Source organism: Dermacentor andersoni, chromosome 4 (assembly GCF_023375885.2).
Source record: "Dermacentor andersoni chromosome 4, qqDerAnde1_hic_scaffold, whole genome shotgun sequence".
NCBI classification, from domain to species: Eukaryota; Metazoa; Arthropoda; class Arachnida; order Ixodida; family Ixodidae; genus Dermacentor; species Dermacentor andersoni.
The window spans coordinates 179,133,230-179,155,645 of NC_092817.1; the positions used below are offsets into that span (position 1 = coordinate 179,133,230).

At 48.6% G+C, this 22,416-nt stretch overlaps 1 protein-coding gene across 1 annotated transcript in view; it reads left to right on the forward strand.

The window, feature by feature from the left end:
* Positions 1–22,416, forward strand: part of LOC126531930 (uncharacterized) — an 82,256-nt gene that overhangs the window by 43,049 nt on the left and 16,791 nt on the right. The window contains exon 6 of the mRNA XM_055070683.2: positions 14,475–14,619. Within this exon, the coding sequence (XP_054926658.2) occupies positions 14,475–14,619 (145 nt within the window). The remainder of the gene's footprint in view (positions 1–14,474; positions 14,620–22,416) is intronic.

The window sequence follows — 22,416 nt, forward strand, 5'->3', positions numbered from 1 at the left end:
ACGATGGGGACAATGAAACCGGTGGCAGTATGGGCAAGCAAGGAGATGGGCACAATGAGAAGTACAGCGTACAGGAAATGCTGAAGCACCTGGTGGAGTCAATGTACGTGATACTCGGTAGTCTCCAGAATTCGGCCGCTGAAACTGCCTTGCAGATGCTTGCCGTACTGGAGCCGTTTATCGCAGCTCTTAACATGCTATAAAGCATTTGTTTGTCGCTTGGGCTGCTCAAGCAGGGGGGGTCCACACGCTAGCTTCGTCCTAGCGCCTTTAAGTTCACTTGGATTGGTGACTATTGACTAAATAGGGAACCAGATAGTGGCTACATGAATGACCTTTCTGAATGTTTATTATCAGAATGTCTAACTTGCTTTCACCGTTGCGCATCCCTATTTCTATGTCATCATCCCTCATCACACCTTTATATCCTTGTTCCCACTCCCCCTGCGCAGAGCACCAGGCTAGAGCGCGTTAACTCAGGCTGACTTCACTGCCTTCATTCAAATAAATTATCTCTCTCCCGGTTCCTTTCGCCGACTCATTCTTTCTTTTTTGATTTATTTTTTGTTTCCATTTGCAGCACTTTCTCTGACATGGCGAATGCCTTTTCGCCAGGTTGACCTGATGGATTCAACGAGAGCAAGCAGCAGGTCCTCTCGCGCGCTTATTGCACCTTCGGGCTATGTGGATAAGCAGCTTAATTTCACCGTTTACACAATGCTTATTCAGCTGTTGTTACATGTGCTCTGTAGCCTAAGTAAGAATGGTGCAATAGACTCAAACGCGTGACCTAATGGTCCGATGCGTGTAGCTGACCGTCACCAGTGAGATCACCATGCTTCCTGTATTCTTGTCACATTTAGGGGGCAAAAAGGGTTGTCGCCACGTGAGGCAAACAGCTGCAGGCAAAAATTCACAGTTTTGCCCGAAAGGCAAATCATCGACTCCGATAGACAATTAGCAGCCAGCTATTCAATGTAAGGATAATTGCTTTATCCTCCGTTTATCTTGTGTGCATTCGCATATTAAGTAAATCAACAAGCATGGCTCATGGGCGCACAAGCGCTCATGAATAGATCTCGCTCGATGAACCCGGAGACGAACCTTCGTACTGCCTCTAGCTTCAGCGGGAACTAAGGTGCGAAACTACTGCGCACACGAAAGTATCAGCACTCGTTACACCACCCTTCGCAGCGACTGGCGGCTGCGCGGGATACGTCGCAGTCGCCCGAGTAAAACCACTCCTCCCCCTTTTTCCCCCTGTGGTCTGTACGCAATGTAATATCGTGCGCTTCCTCGCTGTTTTTCCCACTTGAGCGCGTGAGATTTAGCCGCCATCGTCGGGACTGCCTCGAAGGCTTTCGCTCGCAAATAGAGCATACGGCTTCCTCTGACGATGTTATCGCCCTTGGCCTTTATACATTATATCAGGAAGACGGCGACAGTGTACGTCCGCCTGTAGTGGCCATATAATTGCTATGACAATTAGGGAAATGAGAGCAAACTATAATTATTGAATTGGCAAGCAACCCAGTTAACGAACGCAGCATCCTGCATTGAAACACAATCCTAACGAAAAGGGCCACTTGCGATCATTTCTATATTTGTATTAACAGCATCATCATCAGGAGCAGCAGCCTGGTTACGCCCACTGCAGGGCAAAGGCCTCTCCCATACTTCACCAACTACCCCAGTCATGCACTAATTGTGGCCATGCTGTCCCTGCAAACTACTTAGTCTCATCCGCCCAACCAACTTTTTGCAGCCCCCTGCTATGCTTCCCTTCCCTTGGAATCCAGTCGAGATAGAAGACGGCGGAGGGAGCGAGCGGACGCTTCTCACCTGGGTTCCGTGTTTTTTCTTTGAACTGCCGGATTTTTGAGTCGCACCTTAATGAAAGTGCATCGACAGTAAAAGTGCATGAACTTGTGTGGACCACCGGGAACCCAAATTCCGAGGTAGTGGACTGCTTTTTCCGAACAGCGTTCGCCGCTGGGCCTAACGTAGACTTCGGCCTTGGCCGGGGGAGCGGTAGGCCCAGCCCGAGCCTCGGTGAAGCCGCCAGCGGAACATCGAACCATCGGTGATTACGCAAGTGAGCATTGACCTAAGATGATTACCGCTATGCGTGTAGAGATGGACGGCATCGAAATTTCGCCGGACCAGTGCACAAGATCGCAAGACTGGAAAACTGCCGGTGAGAGAGTCAGGCACAAAGGCATGGGCAAGATAGGCCTAAATCCCGTACTTCGAACGAGCCAAGATGGCGCCAAGGCCACGGCTGATGTCAACAACCGGAGTAACAACCTCGGCGGTGGCGCCACTGGCAGCGATACACGTCACTCAAGGGCGAAACGCATAAAGAATAGCAAATTATTGAAAGGCGCGCGCATGCCAAACTTGCCGCGCGGCGACATAAAAATCGAGTTACGACCGCGAGGCAGGCTCCACGTGAGTGACGTGACTCGTGTTGAACTAAGTCGTGCGATTGCGGCAGCGGCACAGATCCCCGCCAATGAAGCAAGTGAAGACGTCGTGTGCCCCAACCTACAGCAAAACATCGTAGTGGTGAGCACCTCCAAGAGAGAGCACGCCGACCGATACGCTACAGTAGGAAGGATCGACATACGCGGCACGGCGCACCAAATAAGTACCTACGAAACGGCCCCCCACGGCACGGTGAAGGGCGTCATAAGGGGCATCCCGCTCGAGGATACGACCCAGGAGATTCAGGACAATGTTGTGCACAAGAATAACCCAACGGCCCTACAGGCACACCGAATCGGTAAGACCCGATCAGTCGTCATTGCTTTCGAAGGGCACAAAGTACCCAATTACGTGAGATACGGTAATCTTCTCACGGAGTGCACATTGCACAGAAATCAAATCGACGTATGCTATGCGTGCGGAAGAGTGGGCCACAGAGTGGACGTGTGCCTGGATCCTTCGAAAACAATCTACCGAGGGTGCGGAATCTCCAACCCCGCCGAAGACCACAGATGTGTCCCGAAGTGTTGCCTGTGCGGAGGCAAACACCTGACCGCGGACAAGGCCTGCAAAGCCCGTTTCAAGACGCCCTACGTCGTCCGCCGGCGACGCTGGGAACGGCCCTGAGCAGAGGAAGAAGACGCCGGGAGAAGAAACCGAGACAAGAGAGGTCCTGCAGGCGGACCCCGGAGTAGCGCCTCCAAACAACGGGGCCGGTCACACACGCCAGACCACAGCAGCAATAACAGTGGCGGCGGAAACAGCCGCCGGAGTCGCTCCCGCTCGAAGACACCATCCGGTGGCAGCAACGGCGGCGGCAACCGCCGCTCGCGCTCCCGGACCATTTCGAGATCCAGGGCCAGTTCAAGGTCCCGGAGCGAGTCAACCGGACGCCGAGGAATCGCCGAGAAAAAGGTGGGCTGGACCAACAGGCCTCCCGTCGCTCGAACCAGCGACACCGAGTTCCCACCGCTCAGCCCCTCTCAACCCCTTAACTCGCAAGCGAGTCCGCAAAAGGATAATAGCGAAGTGTTAGATCTTAAGAGGATCATAGAGCGCCAAAATGCTCAGATTCAGGAGCAGAACGCCCAAATACGGGCGCTTATGAACAAGATCGAAGCGTTGGCGAATAACGGCATTTCGGCAAATGCTAGCCCCGAAAACAACATCATGGCGGCAAACAACGCCGCAGGCTTGCGCAGGTTGCCGCGGAGGGACCCCCCTTCGCCCTGCCTAGGGCGCGTGGCGGGAGAGGCTGGGGTTACGCAACGTGCATCAAGTAATCTAGAGGCGATGGACGCCGAAATGAGCCCCGCGAGCGGAGAGGAAGCGACGACCGTAGAGACCGCAACCACGGCAACGACACAGATCTCGCGAGAAGGAGAGCTGACGGCCATTTTGGCTGCAATTTCCCAAATTAATGGAAGGCTAAGCAAAATGGACGCCCGACTCGAGGCTGTCGAGGGTCAGCCTCAGATGCGATCGGTGAACCACAAGCGCCTAGCGCCAAAAGTAGCCTCAACAACGGTGACGAACTGCTTCACGTCCCTGAAAAAGGAGCGGTCCGAAAAAATCAAAGGCGCGATCGCGAAAAGGCGCAATCGACTCGAGACGTCTGGAAAGGATGATGCAGAAGCCAAGTAAGAAGCACAAGAAAACCGGGGGGTATACCACCGTAATTTACCAATGGAACTGCCGCGGGATTCGCAACAAAGAAGCGGAACTATTATTACACATTGACGGGCAAGAAAACAAGCCCGATGTAATTGCTTTACAAGAAACAAACGGGAAAGCAAGACTCCCGGGGTACGTCACTTACACGGACCCCACGGAGGGAGGAACGGCGGTGCTCGTCCGCAGCAACGTGGCGGCAACTCAACATGTCACGGCGCAGGGTGGGTGCGAGCACACGCTGGTCGAAATTCATGCGAGAGAAATAGCTCGGGCAATTTATTTGTAATGAGCGCGTACTGCCGGCCGTCACAACGGCAGTACGAATTTGACCGCATCGTGAGCCAGGCGAAAGGGTTGGCGGGGACCAGACCGCTCCTGATCCTCGGCGACTTTAACGCCCCTCACACAACGTGGGGCTATATGTTTCAGTCCAAGAGAGGAAAAGCATTGGCCAAAGCAATGGAGGATCACGAGATGGCCCTCCTGAACGAGCCGGACGTAACCACCAGAAGAGGCAACAGTGCCGCGAGGGACACCACGCCATACCTGTCGAGGTTATTAGGCACGCTAGACGTCTCCTGGAGAAGCGAAGAAGTGGACCTGGGGTCTGACCACAGCGTGATCGGCATCACGATCCGAGGCTCCCGATATCGGGCTGTGCTGGGGACGGCGCGGATCACGGATTGGGACAAGATGAGAAAGTTTACCCAAGAACATGAAGAGGCGTCCGAGGAAGAATCGGGACAAGCTGAAACACAAAGGACCTACACCGAATGGGTGAGGAGGGACCAGAAGAAGGCCCTCGATAAATTTACCCAAGAAATCGCAACGACGTCGCAGACACCGTACGTGGACGCCAGACTGACCCACATGTGGGCGGGCCGACACTCGTTAACCGCGGCGGTGGAAACGTCAGAGACACAACAGAAAGCTGGCCAAGCGCATAGCAGTCTTGAACAAACAGATCGCCGAGCACGCGGCCAAACTATGTACAGAAAATTGGCTGAAGACCTGCGATGGCCTGCAGGGCAAGCTCTCGACGTGGAAGACGTGGTGTCTCTTGAGCCATCTGATCGACCCGCTGAGTAGCAAAACTGCGACCAATCGCAACCTCACCAAAGTATTGAACACGTACAAGAGAGACGGCCTCAGGCTCCTGGAAGACCTGAAGGCCAAGTACTTAAAGACAGAAGGGCCAGTACCCGGTGCCCGAGAGGTACAAAGGACCCGACAACGAAGAACTGGACCGCCCGTTTACCATGACGGAACTGTGGACAGCGAGAGATAACAGTAACAAGAGAAGTGCACCTGGCAGGGACGCCATAACTTACAAATTACTCGGTACCATGAGCGGTACAGCGGCGAGCGGCCTCCTAGAGCACATTAGCGAAGCCTGGGAGAGCTCGCAGTTGCCGAAGGAGTGGAAGGACGCCGAGGTCCGCTTCATTCCAAAGCCCGGCATGGCCCTCACGATAGATAACATGCGGCCCATCTCTCTCACATCCTGCGTGGGGAAAGTGATGGAGCGCATGGTCCTTCGCCGGCTGCAGAAGCACCTCGAAGAAACGGATCAGATGCCAGAGACGATGTACGGCTTCAGGCAACATCTCAGCACCCAAGACGTGATGATCGAACTTTACGAACTGGTCGTCAAGCCGGCAACGAGGCACGCGCCGCGCGGGATACTCGCTCTCGACCTGAAGGGAGCGTTTGACAACGTGTCCCACGCGAGCGTGTTGCAGAATCTAAACAAAACCCGGTGTGGCCGAAAGACATTTGGCTACATAAAATATTTTCTGTCAAACCGAACGAGGACCATCAGGATAGGGGAGGAGAAGTCGGACCCTGTCCAACTCGGCGATAGGGGCACCCCTCAGGGATCGGTCTTGTCGCCCCTGCTCTTCAATCTGGCCCTGCTACCCCTGCCCGATCTACTCAAGCAAATTGAAGGCGTGGACCCCGCGTTCTACGCCGACGATATTACGCTGTGGATGGCCCGAGCCGGATCCGATGCCTGGATGGAGGAAGTCTTACAGCGGGGGGCAACGACCATGCACGAGTACGCAAAGTCGTGTGGACTGAGCTGCGCTCCCGAGAAATCAGAGCTGCTCATGATCCAACCGGGAAAATCGAAGAAGGAGCTGCCGCCGAACGTGATTATCACCATCGCCGGAACTACCATCAAGCCAACACAGCAGATTAGGATTCTCGGCCTGCTATTTCAGAGCGACGGGAAGGCACAGGCCGCCATCACAAAGATCAAGACTTCAACCGAACAGATACTTGGTATGATTCGGAGGGTATCTAATAGAAACCGAGGCCTTAAAGAGGACGATGCCATGCGCCTGGCACGCGCGTTCGCCGTGTCGCGGGTTACCTACTCCGCACCGTATCTCCAGTTGACGAAGGCGAATAGGAACACCCTAAACGCGATGCTTCGTAAGGCAACAAAACAAGCACTGGGCATGCCCATTTACTCGTCCACTCAAAAACTGCTAGACATGGGCGGCCACAACACGGTGGAGGAGCTCATCGAAGCCCACCTCTCTAATCAGAGAATCCGGCTCAGTCACACGGAACACGGACGAGCCGTCCTACGCAAAATAGGGTGGCAGATCGAGCCAGTACCCATAAAGATGGCCCTTACGGAAGACTGGAAAACAATCATTCAGACAAAACCCCTTCCCCGGAACATGACGCCGGGCAAGGACGACGAGAGGCGCACCGCGCGAGCTAAAGCCCTAGCCCGAAAGCTGGAAGAGAACCCTAGGGTCCTCTACGCGGACGCCTCGCTCCGAAAACACAGTGACCGTGCAGCGGTGGTGGTTACATCAAAAGACAGGCTGATCGTCAGCGCGTCCCTGAAGACAACAGACGCCGCAGTTGCCGAAGAAGCGGCCGTGGCCCTCGCACTCGCACAGCCGAGCGTGGACACCGTAGTCACCGAGTCAAAGACGGCCTACAGAAGCTTTAAGTAGAACTCTTTTGGTAAGCCTTCAGGTCACTGCCCCATACGTGAGTACTGGAAAGACACAGCTTTTATACACTTTTCCCTTGATTGATAATGGCAACCTTCTGTTCATGATCTCAGAATGCCTGCCAAACGCACTCCACCCCATTCTTATTCTTGTGATTATTTCAGTCTCATGATCCGGATCAGCGGTCAATACCTGCCCTAAGTATATGTATTCCCTTGACACTTTCAGTGCCTCGCTGCCTATGGTAAACTGCTGTTCTCTTCCGAGACTGTTAAACATTAAGTTAGTTTTCTGCAGATTAATTTTTAGACCCACCATTTTGCTTTGCCTCTCCAGGTCAGTGCGGATACATTGCAATATGTCCCCTGAGTTACTAAGCAAGGCAATATCATCAGCGAGTCAGAAGTTAATAAGGTATCCTCCATTAACCCTTATCCCCAATTCTTCCCAATCTAGGTCTCTGAATACCTCCTGTAAACACGCTGTGAATAGCATTGAAGATGTCGTATCTCCCTCCGTGGCGCCTTTCCTCTTTCGGATTTTTTGTTGCTTTCTTTATGGAGGACTACAGCGGCTGTGGAGCCACTATGGATGTATGTCAGTATTTTTACATACGGCTCGTATACACCCTGATTCCCTAATGCCACCATGACTGCTGAGGTTTCATATGAATCAAACATTTTCTCGTAATCAATGAAAGCTATATATAAGGGTGGGTTATATTCCGCACATCTCTATCACCTTATTCACAGTGTGAATATGGTCTATTGCTGAGTAGCCTTTACGGAATCCTGCTTGGTCCTTTGGTTGACAGAAGTCTAAGGTGTTCCTGATTCTATTTGCGATTACCTTAGTAAATACTTTGTAGACAACGGACAGTAAGCTGATCGGTCTATAATTTTGCAAGTCTTTGGCGTGCCCTTTCTTATGAATAAGGATTATGTTAGCGTTCTTCCAAGATTCCGGTACGCTCAAGGTCATGAGGCATTCCGTATACAGGGTGGCCAGTTTTTCTAGAACAATCTGCCCGCCTTCCTACAACAAATCTGGCGTTACCTGATCCTCGCAAGCTGCCTTCCGCCTTTGCATAGCTCAAAAGGCTTTCTTTACTTCTTCCGGCGTGACTTGTAGGATTTCAAAGTTCTCTAGACTATTCTCTCTTCTATTATCATCGTGGGTGCCACTGGTACTGTATAGATCTCTATAGAACTCCTCAGCCACTTGAACTATCTCGCCCTTATGATTAATGATACTGCCGGCTTTGTCTCTTAGCGCATATATCTTATTGTTGCCTAATCCCAGTTTCTTCTTTACTGCTTTTAGGCGTCCTCCGTTCCTGAAATTATGTTCAAGTCTACCCATATTATACTTCCTTATGTCAGCTGTCTTACGCTTGTTGATTAACTCGGAAAGTTCGTTCAGTTCTAGTATTACAACTTAAAGCTATATGAAAGTTTTTGTATTAACAACTGACTCCAAACTGTTCATGCTTCGGCAGCGTAATTTTTGTCGATTTCGGGTTTCTATAAACCTATTCTTCTTCGCTTTACCTATAGTCTCCTCTAACATTTCGTCTATGGCGTATCGAACAGCACTGCATGTTTCAGTAAAAATGCAAGCAACAGCCCCGTTGGCACTGATTGCCGTTAAAGTAAGCTATTGCACGAATATTCTCCATCACGTCTACGCAGAGCACTATTTATACAGAAATAACTTCTTCATTTACACGATACGTAGATGCTGTGGACAGCGTGACACTGGACGAAAGATGGAAACACACGACTGAGACAAGCGCTGAATTCAAACTGGGAAGTGTGACTCAGACATTGAAGTCTTTGCTTGCCCCCATTGCGCCGTTTGGTTCTTTATCCGCTGTTTAACACTATACATCATCCTGGACTACCAACGTGCCCGCTTTCACACCTTGCATTAATCTATTAGTGTATATACAGTCACGGGCGGAAATGGTTTGAAACTCATGCATATATATGGCGTCTGATACGATCTCGCGACTAACGCTACAAGTGTTTAAGTATTTAGTATTGGTCTGCGTAGCGGTATGATTGAAGTAGTCCCCCGAAGATGGCACGAAGAACCGCCAAAGGCGACTCGAAGAGCGCTCAACGTAGCAAACTGCTCAGAGAACAGTTGCGCTTCTCCTCTTTGGTTAGCTTATAGATAGAACTTTCGGTTTCAGCATCTTCGTTATTGCGAAATGCTGCAACACGGACGCAATTGCACTAATCGTTTATGCGGATCGGTAGCTTGTGCACTTGTACCAGTCGCCTATTTTGAACAAACGCAACTTCACGTACAATATATCGCGTGATTTAGCCCCCAATCAAATGCATTTTTATTGCCGGTAAAGCGCGCATCTACATACTCAGTTTGATGTTATGGCGTTGGTCTTGCTGTAGTTGTGTGGCCCAGTCTAGGCGAGTATGGCAAAGCGCTGGACTATTTCACACGGCGCTGCATCGGCCGATGACCGGAAACGAAGGACGCGGGTGGGTTCCGCGAAGAGGGGACGTGGCAGGCACCCACGCGTGCAAAGAAATCGGCTTAGTGGTCGCGCCGTAGGGGAGCCGTCAAGTCTGCACCCTCGCTCGGAACAAAAGGCAAGACGGTCCGAGCTGAATGGGAGCGTTCGGGGAAGCATAGTTACGGAAAGTCATAGTTTCTAAATAAATACAATAGAGGGAAATGTGGCGCTAATGTCTGCGGGGGCTCTCCTGAGCGTTTCCTCAACCTACATGAGAATGATGGGAAGTACAGTCTTCGGATTGACTTCATCTTTAGGCTAGTTGCGTTTGCTTAAGGCGCAGTACACGAAGTTATACTCAAATATTCTCGCGTAAAATGTAATTTTATTGCAGTAGTATATTATATAATGCACAACACATTACATAGAGTTTGTATGACTGAGATTGAAGCACGGTTTACCACCAGGCCACACCAGGGTATGCATTCTTCGGCAATACTGTTCCCGATTTAGCGCCAGAGAATATTTCTTTATTTATGTTTACAACAGCAATAACAGACGTGCATGTACTTATATAAAAATACTGATCAAGTATTTATGGAAATAAACATTTTGCAGGGGGAGGAAGTCTTGCGCTTTGAGAGGAATGGTACAAATGTCGTCTGCTACAACGCCTGCTCGCTGCCAACGCGAGACGTTTCTATCAGACGACAGGCACTTGCGAGCTTTCTCGCTTTTTCTAAAGGCTGCGTCGGCTGTCACGATGGCTGAACGTCTTCAAATATATTAAGCACATCTGCTGAAGTGCTAACTAGGACGCTTGTGGCCTTCTTCGGGTATGCTTCATTATATTTTATATTGATGTAGCGCTTCTGAAGCGTGCCTCAGCAGCTATTATGGCATGGCTTTGCACTTACTCATTTTGCGCTAGCAGACTACAGACAGCAAGAAATCAGCGTACCTTTCCTACCACAAGTAAGTTTGTGTTCACAAATGTCCTGAAAGATACATTTCAATGAGCACAGAAACGAGCAATTTGTAGTGAAGCCATTAATCAAATTGGAATGTCAAGCCACTAGAAGTACAGCTGTCCATGTCTTGTATCAGTGATGCCTTTTTTTTGCTCTTTTAAAGTTTCATAAAGCACGCAACGCTACAATTCCAACCTAACACATTTAACAAACCAAGGTCAAAACGGTCTAAACACGTTCTTTCAAGGTTTACGATGCCGTAATTTTCTTGTCAGGGCTTAGACCCCACAACGTGACACAAACGTCGACTCAGCCGCTGGCCCAGTTCGCTATCGCAACTTCGAGCAACAGAACTAAAGGCAGAGACCATTTCGTCGCACTCTCCTACTACGGGTAACAGCAATCGCACTTGGAGCGAAACCGAACCAGTCAAAAATACCTGTAGAATATTTCACCAGTCAACAGAATACCAATCCATCACCGGTACTTCCTCATCATTCATATGATGGTTGAGCGATGGCAGCGTAAATTTCGCTGTATTTATAGTGATATGAAACTCCATGTGGAAAGTGGATGACGCCCCACGTGCCCATCCGGTTTGGATGTCATTATTTCGCATTTGCGCGCGACTTCTTGGAATGCCATGTGAAAACGGCGGTATTTTTACGACCACTTAGGCGGCTTCGGCCGATGAATGCTTTTGTGTGCGATCGCCACTGAGTACCATTTACGGTATTTGGAGCTTTCATACGAACTGGCCCACATGTGCACCGGGGACAAAGTTATCTTAGAACTGGCAGGGTAGCCAACTGTCCGGCAGACATGCAGTCGATAATAACTGATTTCATGGAAACATTCTCGCAGCTTTCGGGGCAGCCAGTTGCAGAAGAAAAGGGGAGCACATCAAGGCGGATACTCGGAGCCTAAATTAGGGGAGAGGGATATGACACGTGCCTTTGAGCAAGCCTATGCCCTTGCGTGTTGTAAAGTGCGCCGCTGTTTGCACCAATGCCGTGTGCGTCACAAAGGTGCTGCTTTTGATCGCAATGGTGTTAACCCGCAAGTGTGATTGGCTTGATTGTGACTCCGCTGTGCAGCTGAGGGTGTAAAATGTTATATTTTGGTTGTGTGGAGAGAGCGGAGGTGTGTACTTTGATCCGGTAATATGCCTTGGCGTTTGCTTAAAGCGTCTGTTTAAAAGACAACGGCTCTTCCTTCGTGCTGCCACCGTGCACTCGAGTAATGGAGGGGTGACGACTTCGGACCTTAAACAGCTTCTCTCATTAACAAGTGTTGAAGCTAGCCGAGGATAATGGGAAATGAAATTAACTAACATGAGTGGGTTGCGGCACACGTTGCCGCATAGATGAGCTTACCGATCTGCGCGGGTTAGACCAGGTGCGAAAGGGAAAGCTTGGGGGCTTTTGCTCCCCATATATCTGTATTTGCCTGTGCAGTACGGAGAAGTTTCTGTGCACATGTTGTATGCCTTTGTCCCTAGACCTGCCGGCATTGCGGAGTGCGGTCTAGTTTGTTTCGCTCCGAACCTAACTGCCGGCACGGTGAAGCAGGTGAAGCAGTGGGCAGTGACGCCTGATTTGGTGATCGCTGTGTGTAAAGGTACGTTGGACGTACGCTATTTCCAGAAGGTAAAGGTATGTCGGACAGACTTTATCGCGTCTGCGGCGCTCGCGTTGAGTTAGGCCAGATTATAACTTTGTCGCGCCTTACCGCGCTCTGCCTTCATAAAAACAAATATCACTGTGTCCACCCTGTCTTTCCGTGGCTGCACCTCTGATTCACGCTGCAGTCGCAGCGGGATCTGCACCGGCGACATTAGCGTTGCCTGGGTTAATGCGACCTCAAGCGGTGCCACCTCCTACGTCGCCTCCAATTCCGCCTCGCAGCCCCGTCCAAAACTATTGGCGCAAACGCGACAACCGGCCCAAATGTGTTCTCGTGGTTTCGCTGGCCATGCGGTGCGCTTCGGCTATCGTCGTATACCACCTGCAAGCCCTGTTCTCGCATCGCCTGGATATGGCTATTCCCACGATGCTACCGATCATGCCATATGCATCCCAAACCACAGTTTTCACCGTCTCCTCGATGTCCTGTCGGCACCGATCGTTCTCCGTCACGGCGCCGTCGCCCGCTTTCCTGCTTACGTCGTCGCTAGTCACAGAGCGAGGAAAACTAGTTACTGCAGTTCCGCAGACACGACCTGCAAGCTTCGCGACTTCTAGAGCGCCTGTAGAGTCGCCATGCAATTTCTTCGACAGTTTGGTCGAAGGAACCACCGAAACTGCGCTTATTGATACTAGGGATGCAGTTTCTGTCATAAATGAAAACCTTTGTCGCAACCTCCACAAGGTCACAACGCCGTTGTCTGGTATGTTTCTATGCATCACGACTGAGTAGCGTATAGCACCGCTTGCTCAATTTACCGTAAAGGTGGTCATTGACGGCATTGACTACGTTGTTAAATTGTTAGTGCTGTCTTCATGTTCACATGACATCATTCTCAGCTGGGAATTCTTTTCTCACCATCGCGTCTTCATCGATTATGCGGGGACTGAAGTAGAGTTTTTGCATCTTGCCGATGCCCTGCTACCTGGCCCTTCTCCCAATAAAGCCGTCAAGCTCCCCGTTCTATCCGATACGGACATACCACCCGAAATCTCGGTTCTTGGACCGGTCCCCTGATCCACCGCGCAAGACGATATATCACTTTTAGTACCGTCACCTATTATTTCACGTCGAAAGGCTGTGCCTCTCCCGTTTCCTGTTTGCTATGGATTATCCGCTATGATTTTGTGTAGCCTGTTTCAGTACGCTGTAACCATACTGCGCGGAGAATCACTAGGTCGTGTTAAGCCCCTTCACCCGCTCCACATTATCAATGCTTCACACGACACGGCCTGTTGTCAAACGTCAGATAACGTGGCCACGAAAGGATAATTCACGATTGGTAGTAAGACTCTCCTGTGCATTCTACAATACACTTGTCTAGGCCAAATGTTCCCAGGTAATCTGATCACGAGGAAGAACTTTATAGAAGAATCAACACCCCAGTCATCTTACAGCTTTCTTTGAATAGAAAAGTGTACAGTGATTGTTTTGTACTGTTGATAACATATGGGGCGGAAACTTGGAGGATAAGAAACCCTCAAGAAAGGTTCAGGGACGTTCAAAGAATGATATAACGCAAAAAAGCTCGCAGTACATTACCCTAGCACAGTGGATGACAGCCACGTAGATTAGAGACAAAGGAGGTGTAGCCAAAATTCTTATGTATGATGAATAAAAGAAAAGTATTCAGCTATAATGCTATTAATGCTATAAGGCTATAATAAGGCTACAGATCCGGTCTGAAGAAAAGGGAAGTGCGCTTGAGTGCGGGAGAGAATCATTGGCAGAGAATCAGTGATGCTTGCAGAGTGACAAGTATGCATGTTTATGGCAACGGGTTTTCAAGCGAAAACTCTGCTCGACAGAACTGCACATTTTCCTTCGGGTTCAGATTGCCAACAGCCCGCGGCACTGGGTACTGCACACTCTATATTGAGAGCGCAGTGCAGAAGCTGCGGAGACGGTGGCCGGTTGCTGGGAGACCGCCCACATCCTTTACCTGGTCCTTGTTCTCATGTTCGTTAAGCAAATTCATGAAAGAGGAGATGTTGGTGAACAGGGTAGCGCAGCATTTGTTGGAGCGGATATATTTCTGTCACTTTAAGCTTTCGGCACGATAGAAGACCGTGCTCTCGTTTGTGCTTACAATGGAAACGCATGTATATGCATACACACAACACACCTGCGATCTCCTGAAATAATTAATAGAATACCGCCATATCGATACAGACAAACACAATCTGACATACGCAGGTTGTAGATCCTCTGACTCGAATGAAACTGGGCCCGAACGAGACCGGCGAGATTTGCTTCCGTATCCCGACAGTGATGCGCGGCTATTACAAGCGACCCGAAGAAACGGCCGAGTTCTTCGAAGAAGATGGCTGGTGCAAATCAGGTGAGTGGCAACAGGATGTTTCATCAGTAATGCTTGCGAGAGCGGGTTGGCGTCACGAGCACTCAAAGAGCCAGCAGGGTGAATCGATTTCCAACCATGAATAAATGCCAGCGGACATCTATTATATGTAACTACGACCTCTCTAATAAATGTTCCAGTGCTATGTATTGTTATTTTCATTACTTATGTGGCTTTTGGCTCTTATTCTAAAATGTGTTTTTTCAGATGAAGTAACTTTTTGTTTGGCAGAAACGCAGCTAAAACTATATTGCACCAAAACTTCACGTCCAGTATCCTCATGAACAACTTAAGGCCACAGACGACTTAAAATAGAAATGTTCTATAAAAGATAATCAGCTGGCGATGGCCAATCACGAACAGAGCTTATGTTCAGATGTTCAGCCATTTTAGAGTTTTCTGAATGAAAATATGCTTGTGGTATTTCTCAGCGCCTCAATCATTGCCTATATACTATCAAGGGTATTTTTCTGTAGGACATAAAACATTAGATTTATTAGCCGATGGTTTTGTTGATATCGTATTGGCAAAGCTTTGCGTGGCACCACGAATTTGGAAACGATGACACCTACATCGCAAACTAGTGACCCATTGATAAACTCAGTCGCTGCGCGACGCTAGGCTTCACAACTAATTATTTGCATCAAGTATGAATGTATGAAATTCAGATTTTAAAGCAAGTCTGCTCAGCGCGGTCGTGTACTCCAGCAGTGATTATTGTATAACTGGTTCAACTCGGATGCGCGAAGATGAGTCGAGGGCTAAAAAGTGGTTCAGAAATTGGGCTATATGAAGATCAACACCTTAAATAAGTGTCGTATCTTTTAGTTAGTGTAGAATACGATACCATAACATTCACGGAAAGCTGTTGAAACCTTCAGCAGATAGTCACAGTCCGCAGAGTGATTGAATGGAACCGAGAAGTGGCTCGCTGCCAACACAATGTCTGAATGAAAAGTTAAGCGATCCACTCAACACAAAATAATGTGCGCGAAAGTACGGTTGTGGGGATACCATAACATGAAATTATGGGGTCAAGCAAAAGTCATTGATCATACCACCAGGGGTATGCCGCTACGTGGTGCGGACGTGTTTAACTAAATAATTTTTGGAGGGGATCAAAACAACCATGCATGTTTCAATACCGGGGGTTTCTACGAAGACCTAAAACAGTTTTTAGAGGATTGCCGGCGGCCGATAGCACGCGCCCTCGAAGAGGCAGGGATTTCTTGTCGACAAATTATAATGCGCAGTCGACTAATTGAGACACTTCATCAATTATGTATTTAACTAATTCTCTTATAGCACGGCTAGCGATTTACAAATTCCAGTAGGGTGGCTTACAAGGCCGATCCACTTCAAATGAATTCTAACGATGGCGTCACTTTCGAGATATTAATTGCCGAACTTTTCGGAGAAATGGATTCGCGGTCTAGCTACGTTTGTACTTCAATGAATAAAATGACGAATTATTAAGAAAATAAGTGCAACGACAATGCATTCATACGGCAAATCTTAAGGCGCATATCTCGAAAATGCGGTCAATTACACCATTCTTTCCAAATGCATATGCCTTGCAATCTATCCGGCTAGAACTTGTAAATTGATATACCCTTAATAAGGTAATTAGTAAAAACGTGTAGTGAAGTTTTGTTGATTTCTCCATTATATTTTAATTTTCCATCCAAGTAATGTCCACCTCTTCGGGTAGAATAACTCAATGACTAAAATGGTGCTATCTGCTACAAGCAATTTTTAAGAAAATTTGTATTCTTAGAAACATGCGGTACCTGCTCCACAATAACGATGCCCACCTGTGGCTCAGCCAAATGACACATTGCACACACTGCGGACGCAGAGGCAGGCAGGCCTGCGTGGCTGGCTGGTTAGCTTGGCTTGGTTTAGTTTCGCTTAGTTTGACTGGCTGGCTCGCTCACTGACTTCGCTGGCTTGACACCCACCTTCGGTTGGCTTGGACGGCTGGCAGCTTCGTGTGGCGTTTTTAGGAGGCTGGCTAGCATGCCGGCATGTGGACACTGGCTGAACATATTTTTTTAAGTTCAGCTGTGACAGCGTTGTTATGGTTTTACAGGTTCAAATCCTTTTGCACATATGCACAAGTCTAAACTACCAAATTACCAAATATAAACCGACATGTGGTGAAATCAAATTTACATAGAAGAAAGCGTAAGATTAGCACCACTTTGAAGATCATCCTCACCACTATCAGCCTAGTTTACGTATAGTGTAGGCTAGAGGCATTTACTATCGATGTTCAATTACCCCTGCCTTGCATCAGCGGACCCCGTTATGCACCTGCGAATTTCCTAATGTCATCGCACCTCTTATACATCTTCCATACTCGAGTGCGTTTCGCTCCTGTAGGTGCCGATTACGAACCTATTGAATATCTGCCCTGCACCTTGCTGAGCCTGCCTGAAGGATGTGGGGTAGGGAGCGACGTATTATGCAAGTGTCCACTTCAGGCAACACTGACTGGCTGGAGCTATAGGAGCGTTAAGGAGACAGTCTGGAGGCGCCTGTCGAACGCCTCTGGTCAGGCATGTGCACTATTGCTTATCAAATCAGTCTACTCGGAAGATCATTTCTATTGCCCTTCACGGCGTGAGGAAAGCGTTGACGTCAAAATTTCCGCTGATTACTCTGTAGTGTCCCTATAAGGTTCTATTGCAGTTGGGCAAGACAGAATGACATCTCATGAGGAAGTACACCACCCTTGTGCTTTCAAGGAAGTATTGGCCTGCCTCGTTCCCCGGCGTACCTCAGCCCGCCCAATCAGCGCTTCCACAGCGGCCAAAATGGACACGTGCAACATATGCCCTTCCCCCCTTACCTTGTTCCTCCAGGTCAATTTCATGGTTGTAATCTCAACTATAATATCGGAAATCCCGGGTTTCTATCTAGTTCACGCCACAGTACTCTTATTTTTAAATCCCACCTTCGTACCCTCCCTCATTGCGCGGCCCTTAGCATCTTTTGAAGCCTATTTTGTACACTCCATGTTTGTGCCTCGTATTTTAGTACTGGTTGAATACAATGACTGTGTAATGCATAATGACTGCAAGCTGGCGGTCATTATTTTGCAGCGCCTGTCATATCAACTCCAAGATTTCTTATTGTTCTGCTAATTTTCTACCCATGATAAGGTCTCGTGTGAGTGACTGGTCTAGATAAATCTGCCCTTGCGTAAATTCTAGATGCTGGAGGCCAATGTCATATTCTCGTTCATTTTGCCAGGCTATTGCGCATTACCCTTGTCTTCTGTTTAATAATTTTGAACCTTACACTTCCGCTTTCTCAGTTAACGTCATCAATCCTATTTCGCCAGTCATCGGCAGCATTGCTGAACAGTACAATGTCATTAGGAAACCGACGTTTGCTGAGTTGTTCCCCGTTGATCTTCGCAACAATGTGCTCTATGATAACAGCTGGAATACTTCCAATAGGGTGTGAGTATTATAGCACAAATTGTGTCTGCTTGCCGACCACACTCCTTAGTCTGCACTTTGCACTTTTTCTTTAATGTAGCTGCAATATCTGTGTAGGTGTATGGCCCGACATCCATAGGCGCTTTAAGTACCTACGATACTACGGAATCCCTTCATGGCTGCTGGTATATATGCAGTGTGAAACGCCTTTTCATAACCTCCGCAAGCATTATAGAAAGTCCGCTTATACTCAGCAGATTTATTATTTGGACAGCAATTATATGGACACTCCAGGCCCATTTTTGCCGTCGGCGTCACCGTGAGGTTTCGTATAAAGTCCAAGGGCGATAAAACCGACGCCGCGTGCGAGGCACGGGGGTGTGGTGAGGGAGGGGGGCGGGGGCAGTTCGTCTTCGGCGGCTAGTGCTTTCGGCGCGGCCGTGCGGGCGCCGTATTTTGAAAGCGATCTGCGATGTTTGTATATAGAGTGCTCACAGTGGCGGCAACTTCGTAGGCGCAGTGCTTTCGACGTTTAGTTCGCGTTGAAGATATATATATATATATATATATATATATATATATATATATATATATATATATATATATATATATATATATCAAAACGTTTATCTAAAAGAAAAAAAATGCAGAAAGCGAGTGGGTGGAGCCCCTAGTCCAGGGCCCCACTGGCTTGGGCGGTCCGCCGTGCCTGGTCGAGGAGCGCCAGTTGCATCTCCCGATCCTCGCTGGCGAGCCAAGTCTCCCACTGCTCCCTTCCGGAAAGTTTGCCGGCCATTTTTGGTGTATTAATTTTGGGTGGCCTGTTCTGGCAGTCCCACGTAATGTGGGCGAGATTTGGCTGGCCTCCGCACCACGGAGAGCGAACGCTGTACAGCGTTGGGTGAATGGCATTTTTCAAAGAAAGGTTTGGAAATGTGTGCGTCTGTATTCGGCGCCATTCATAAGAGTCCTGCCTGCATAGGTCAGGGTGTGGTGGACTGTACTTTCTTCGCTCGCGGCGCTGGTGCTCAAGGATGTCTCGTGGTAAAAAGGGGTTTTCGTCAGAGTGGTCGACCGCTCGGTTGACAAAAGCCCGAACTGCGCCGTCCGCTCTCTCATTGCCCTCGAGTCCTGCGTGACCCGGGCACCAGATGATCATGTGTTTCTGCGTTAGGTTGGATCCTAATAGGTCAGTGGTGCTGTGTGGTAGCCTCCCGGTGAGGAATAGTCTACATGCGACTTGGGAATCTGTAAGAGTTATCGACGATTGTCCCAGAGCGTCCTTAGTTTTAATAGCTAGTGCGATGGCTGAAGCTTCTGCGGTATTCGCAGATGCAACTCTAGCCGTGGCGCAAGTCACAAGCCCTTGATTTGCGGCCGCTCCTACCACTGCGAGGGCGTATTTGGAAGCACCAAATCGGGCGACATCTGTGTAGACTGTATCCGGGTTTCCACCGAATTGCTGCATTAACTTTCGAGCTCGAGCACTTCTACGTCCCCGGTGGTATTTTGGACTCATGTTCTTAGGGATTGGGGCTACTATGATCCTTTCACGAAGGACTCTGGGCAGAGATTCGAGTTCTTCTCCCGCATACTGTGGACGAGTAGGGTAACCCACGCGGCAAAGTAATTTTCTGCCAGAGGAGGTCAAGCTAAGTCGCTCCCGTTGAGATATGAGCGTCGCTGCCCGTAGCTCCTCGTAGTTATTGTGAATCCCGAGGGCCAGCAAGCGTTCAGTAGAGGTTCCCTGTGGTAGGCCGAGAGCCGCTTTGTACGACGTTCTAATCAACGCATCTAGGGCCTTTAGTTCTGTTTTCGTGGGGTCCTGGAAAGGGAAGCTATATGTGAGACGACTTAGCACAAAAGCCTGAACGAGCCGGATCGTCTCTGTTTCCTTGAAACCTTTTCGGTGATAAGTTACTCTACGGATCATACGGGAGATCTGTTTCACCGTAGTCCTAAGGGTTTTAATGGTGTGGTCTATTCGTTTGTTGCTTTGCAGCCACAGTCCGAGGACTCGCATTTCCTGGACCTCCTTTATCTGGCTGTCTCCTAGAAAGAGGTTCACCGGCTCGTGAGTTTGACGGCCTCGACCTCGTATCCTGACAAATTCTGATTTATCGGGAGCGCAGCTCATTCCACTGCTGCGAGCGAAGGTTTCAACAACGGTCGCTGCTTCTTGCAGGATTTCTTCTTTTTGTCCTAACGAGCCGCTGGTTGCCCATAGGGTAATATCGTCTGCATATATCGCGTACCCTAGCCCAGGTATGACGTCGAGTGTTTTGGCTAAGCGTCTCATGCCGATATTGAAAAGCAGGGGGGAGAGTATCGCCCCTTGCGGTGTACCTCTATTGGGCATGGGAAAAGGGTCTGAGCGCGTAGTGCCAATGCCTATTGTCGCGATGCGAGAGGTCAGGAAAGAGCGGGCGTAATCATAGATTCTTTGTCCACAACCGATGTCACTTACCTCAGATAAGATAAGTTCATGTGAAATAGTGTCGAATGCACTTTTTAAATCAAGAGCCAGGACGAGATGTTCCGCACCAACCGCGGTGTTGCATAGAACTTCTTCGCGAAGTAGCAGGAAAACATCTTGTGTCGACAAATGTTGGCGAAAGCCGAATATGTTAATGGGAAATAGGTTGCGGTCTTCAATGTAAGACGTGAGACGTGTGTGGATCACCTTCTCAAATAATTTGCCAAGACAGGAGGTTAGTGATATCGGCCTGAGATTTTGTAGATCATGCACGATGGTCAAGTCGATCGCTGCTGTTGCCGTGATTTGCCACTCCAGCATCTCGACAACGAGTTTCTGCGCTCACAGTGCGACATGTGTTATGTTTACCTGGACGCGCGTACACCGCGCATAGTAATTAAAACGCGGTGGCGGGCTAGTTCGTTTGAATGAATCCGTAATAGAATGGGCAAGCACGACTGAACAAGGACGCAGAAACAGGCGTACAGAGACAGCGCTGTCTCTGTCTGTGTTTCTTTATACGTCCTCGTTCAGTCGCGCTTACATATACCATTGTTAATTTAGTTAGTAAGCGAATGTTTACAAGTATATACAGCCGATGAAATTCGTATACCTATATCTACTGATTTGCTATCCCTATCGGTGCTTCGCCTTTCGGGCTAAACTGCGCCTTAATGAATACTTCATTGACGACACGAATGCCATACATTGATGAAGTCTCATTGCAAAATCTATCCATTTTCCTTCTTTGATTGAACTGATGTGCTGCTCGGATTTTATTGGACAAAAATTTTCATGAATATTTGGTATGAGACATTGCGTATAAAATAACGCCAATTTTTACAGTACAATATTCCTGTCCTCTATTTGTAATCGACTCTTATTCCATATTCCTTGCTGCTTTCCTCTGGAAGAAATTTTCAATTCCCTTCTCTCTTCATCCTTAATGGGACAAGGAACTATTGTGTCCTTTTAGTTATATCAATCCTATACCGACCAGGTTTACTTGCTTGCCCTGGCTACTTAAGGGTGTTATATGAATTTCATCTGGCGTCTCTAATATGTCATCAAAGTTACTAGTGACTTGCCTTGATTATCGCTCTTACAGCTCGTTACAGATTCTTGTTTCCAATACCCAGTTTCCTTCTCACTGATCTAGTGCTGCGTAAATTCTTTAATGCGTGCGCAATATTTAGGCTGCTCAAAATTTGAAGGTAAGTTATTTTCTTCGTTATCACCTTTGACAACTGAGCTAATTTTATCGCGTCAGTAGGTGGCGCAGCATGTCCAATGGGACGCGAGAGTGAAGATACTGGCTGCGTACACGGCTTAGCTAAGACGCGTTCCGCCGTTCACACTAAGGCATGGTGCTATGTTTCTTGAATGGTAATTGCATTAACGTCGAAATTCTTAGTAAGATCGGTACCGGCGGAATTTTATTAGGTTTTGTGTCGCTTCGGAAAGCTCGAGTATTTCTTGTCTTGGGGCCTTACCTCCTACTTCAATTGCGGACTGGGAAATTAGGTTAGCTAATGCATATTTTATAATGTACATTCCAACTTCAACCTGCTGTTTCACAGCCTTATATTTGCTTCTAGCACTAGCACAAACTGCCATTGCTTTAACTTATACGTCCTGAAAGTGCGCTAACACCTTGTCGTTCCAGCTGCCAGTTTCACAAAAGCGTGGGCTGGTCAGTTAAAGTCATCTAACAGCAACTCGAATAAATTCTTGCAGCGTTGTGGGAATTATATGTGAAAAACAGCATAGGCATTGAGAGTTCGGCCACTCAGACGTGACTGCGCTACAACACTATATAAATTTCGCGATTTCCTCATGTTTCCTGCAGTCAGT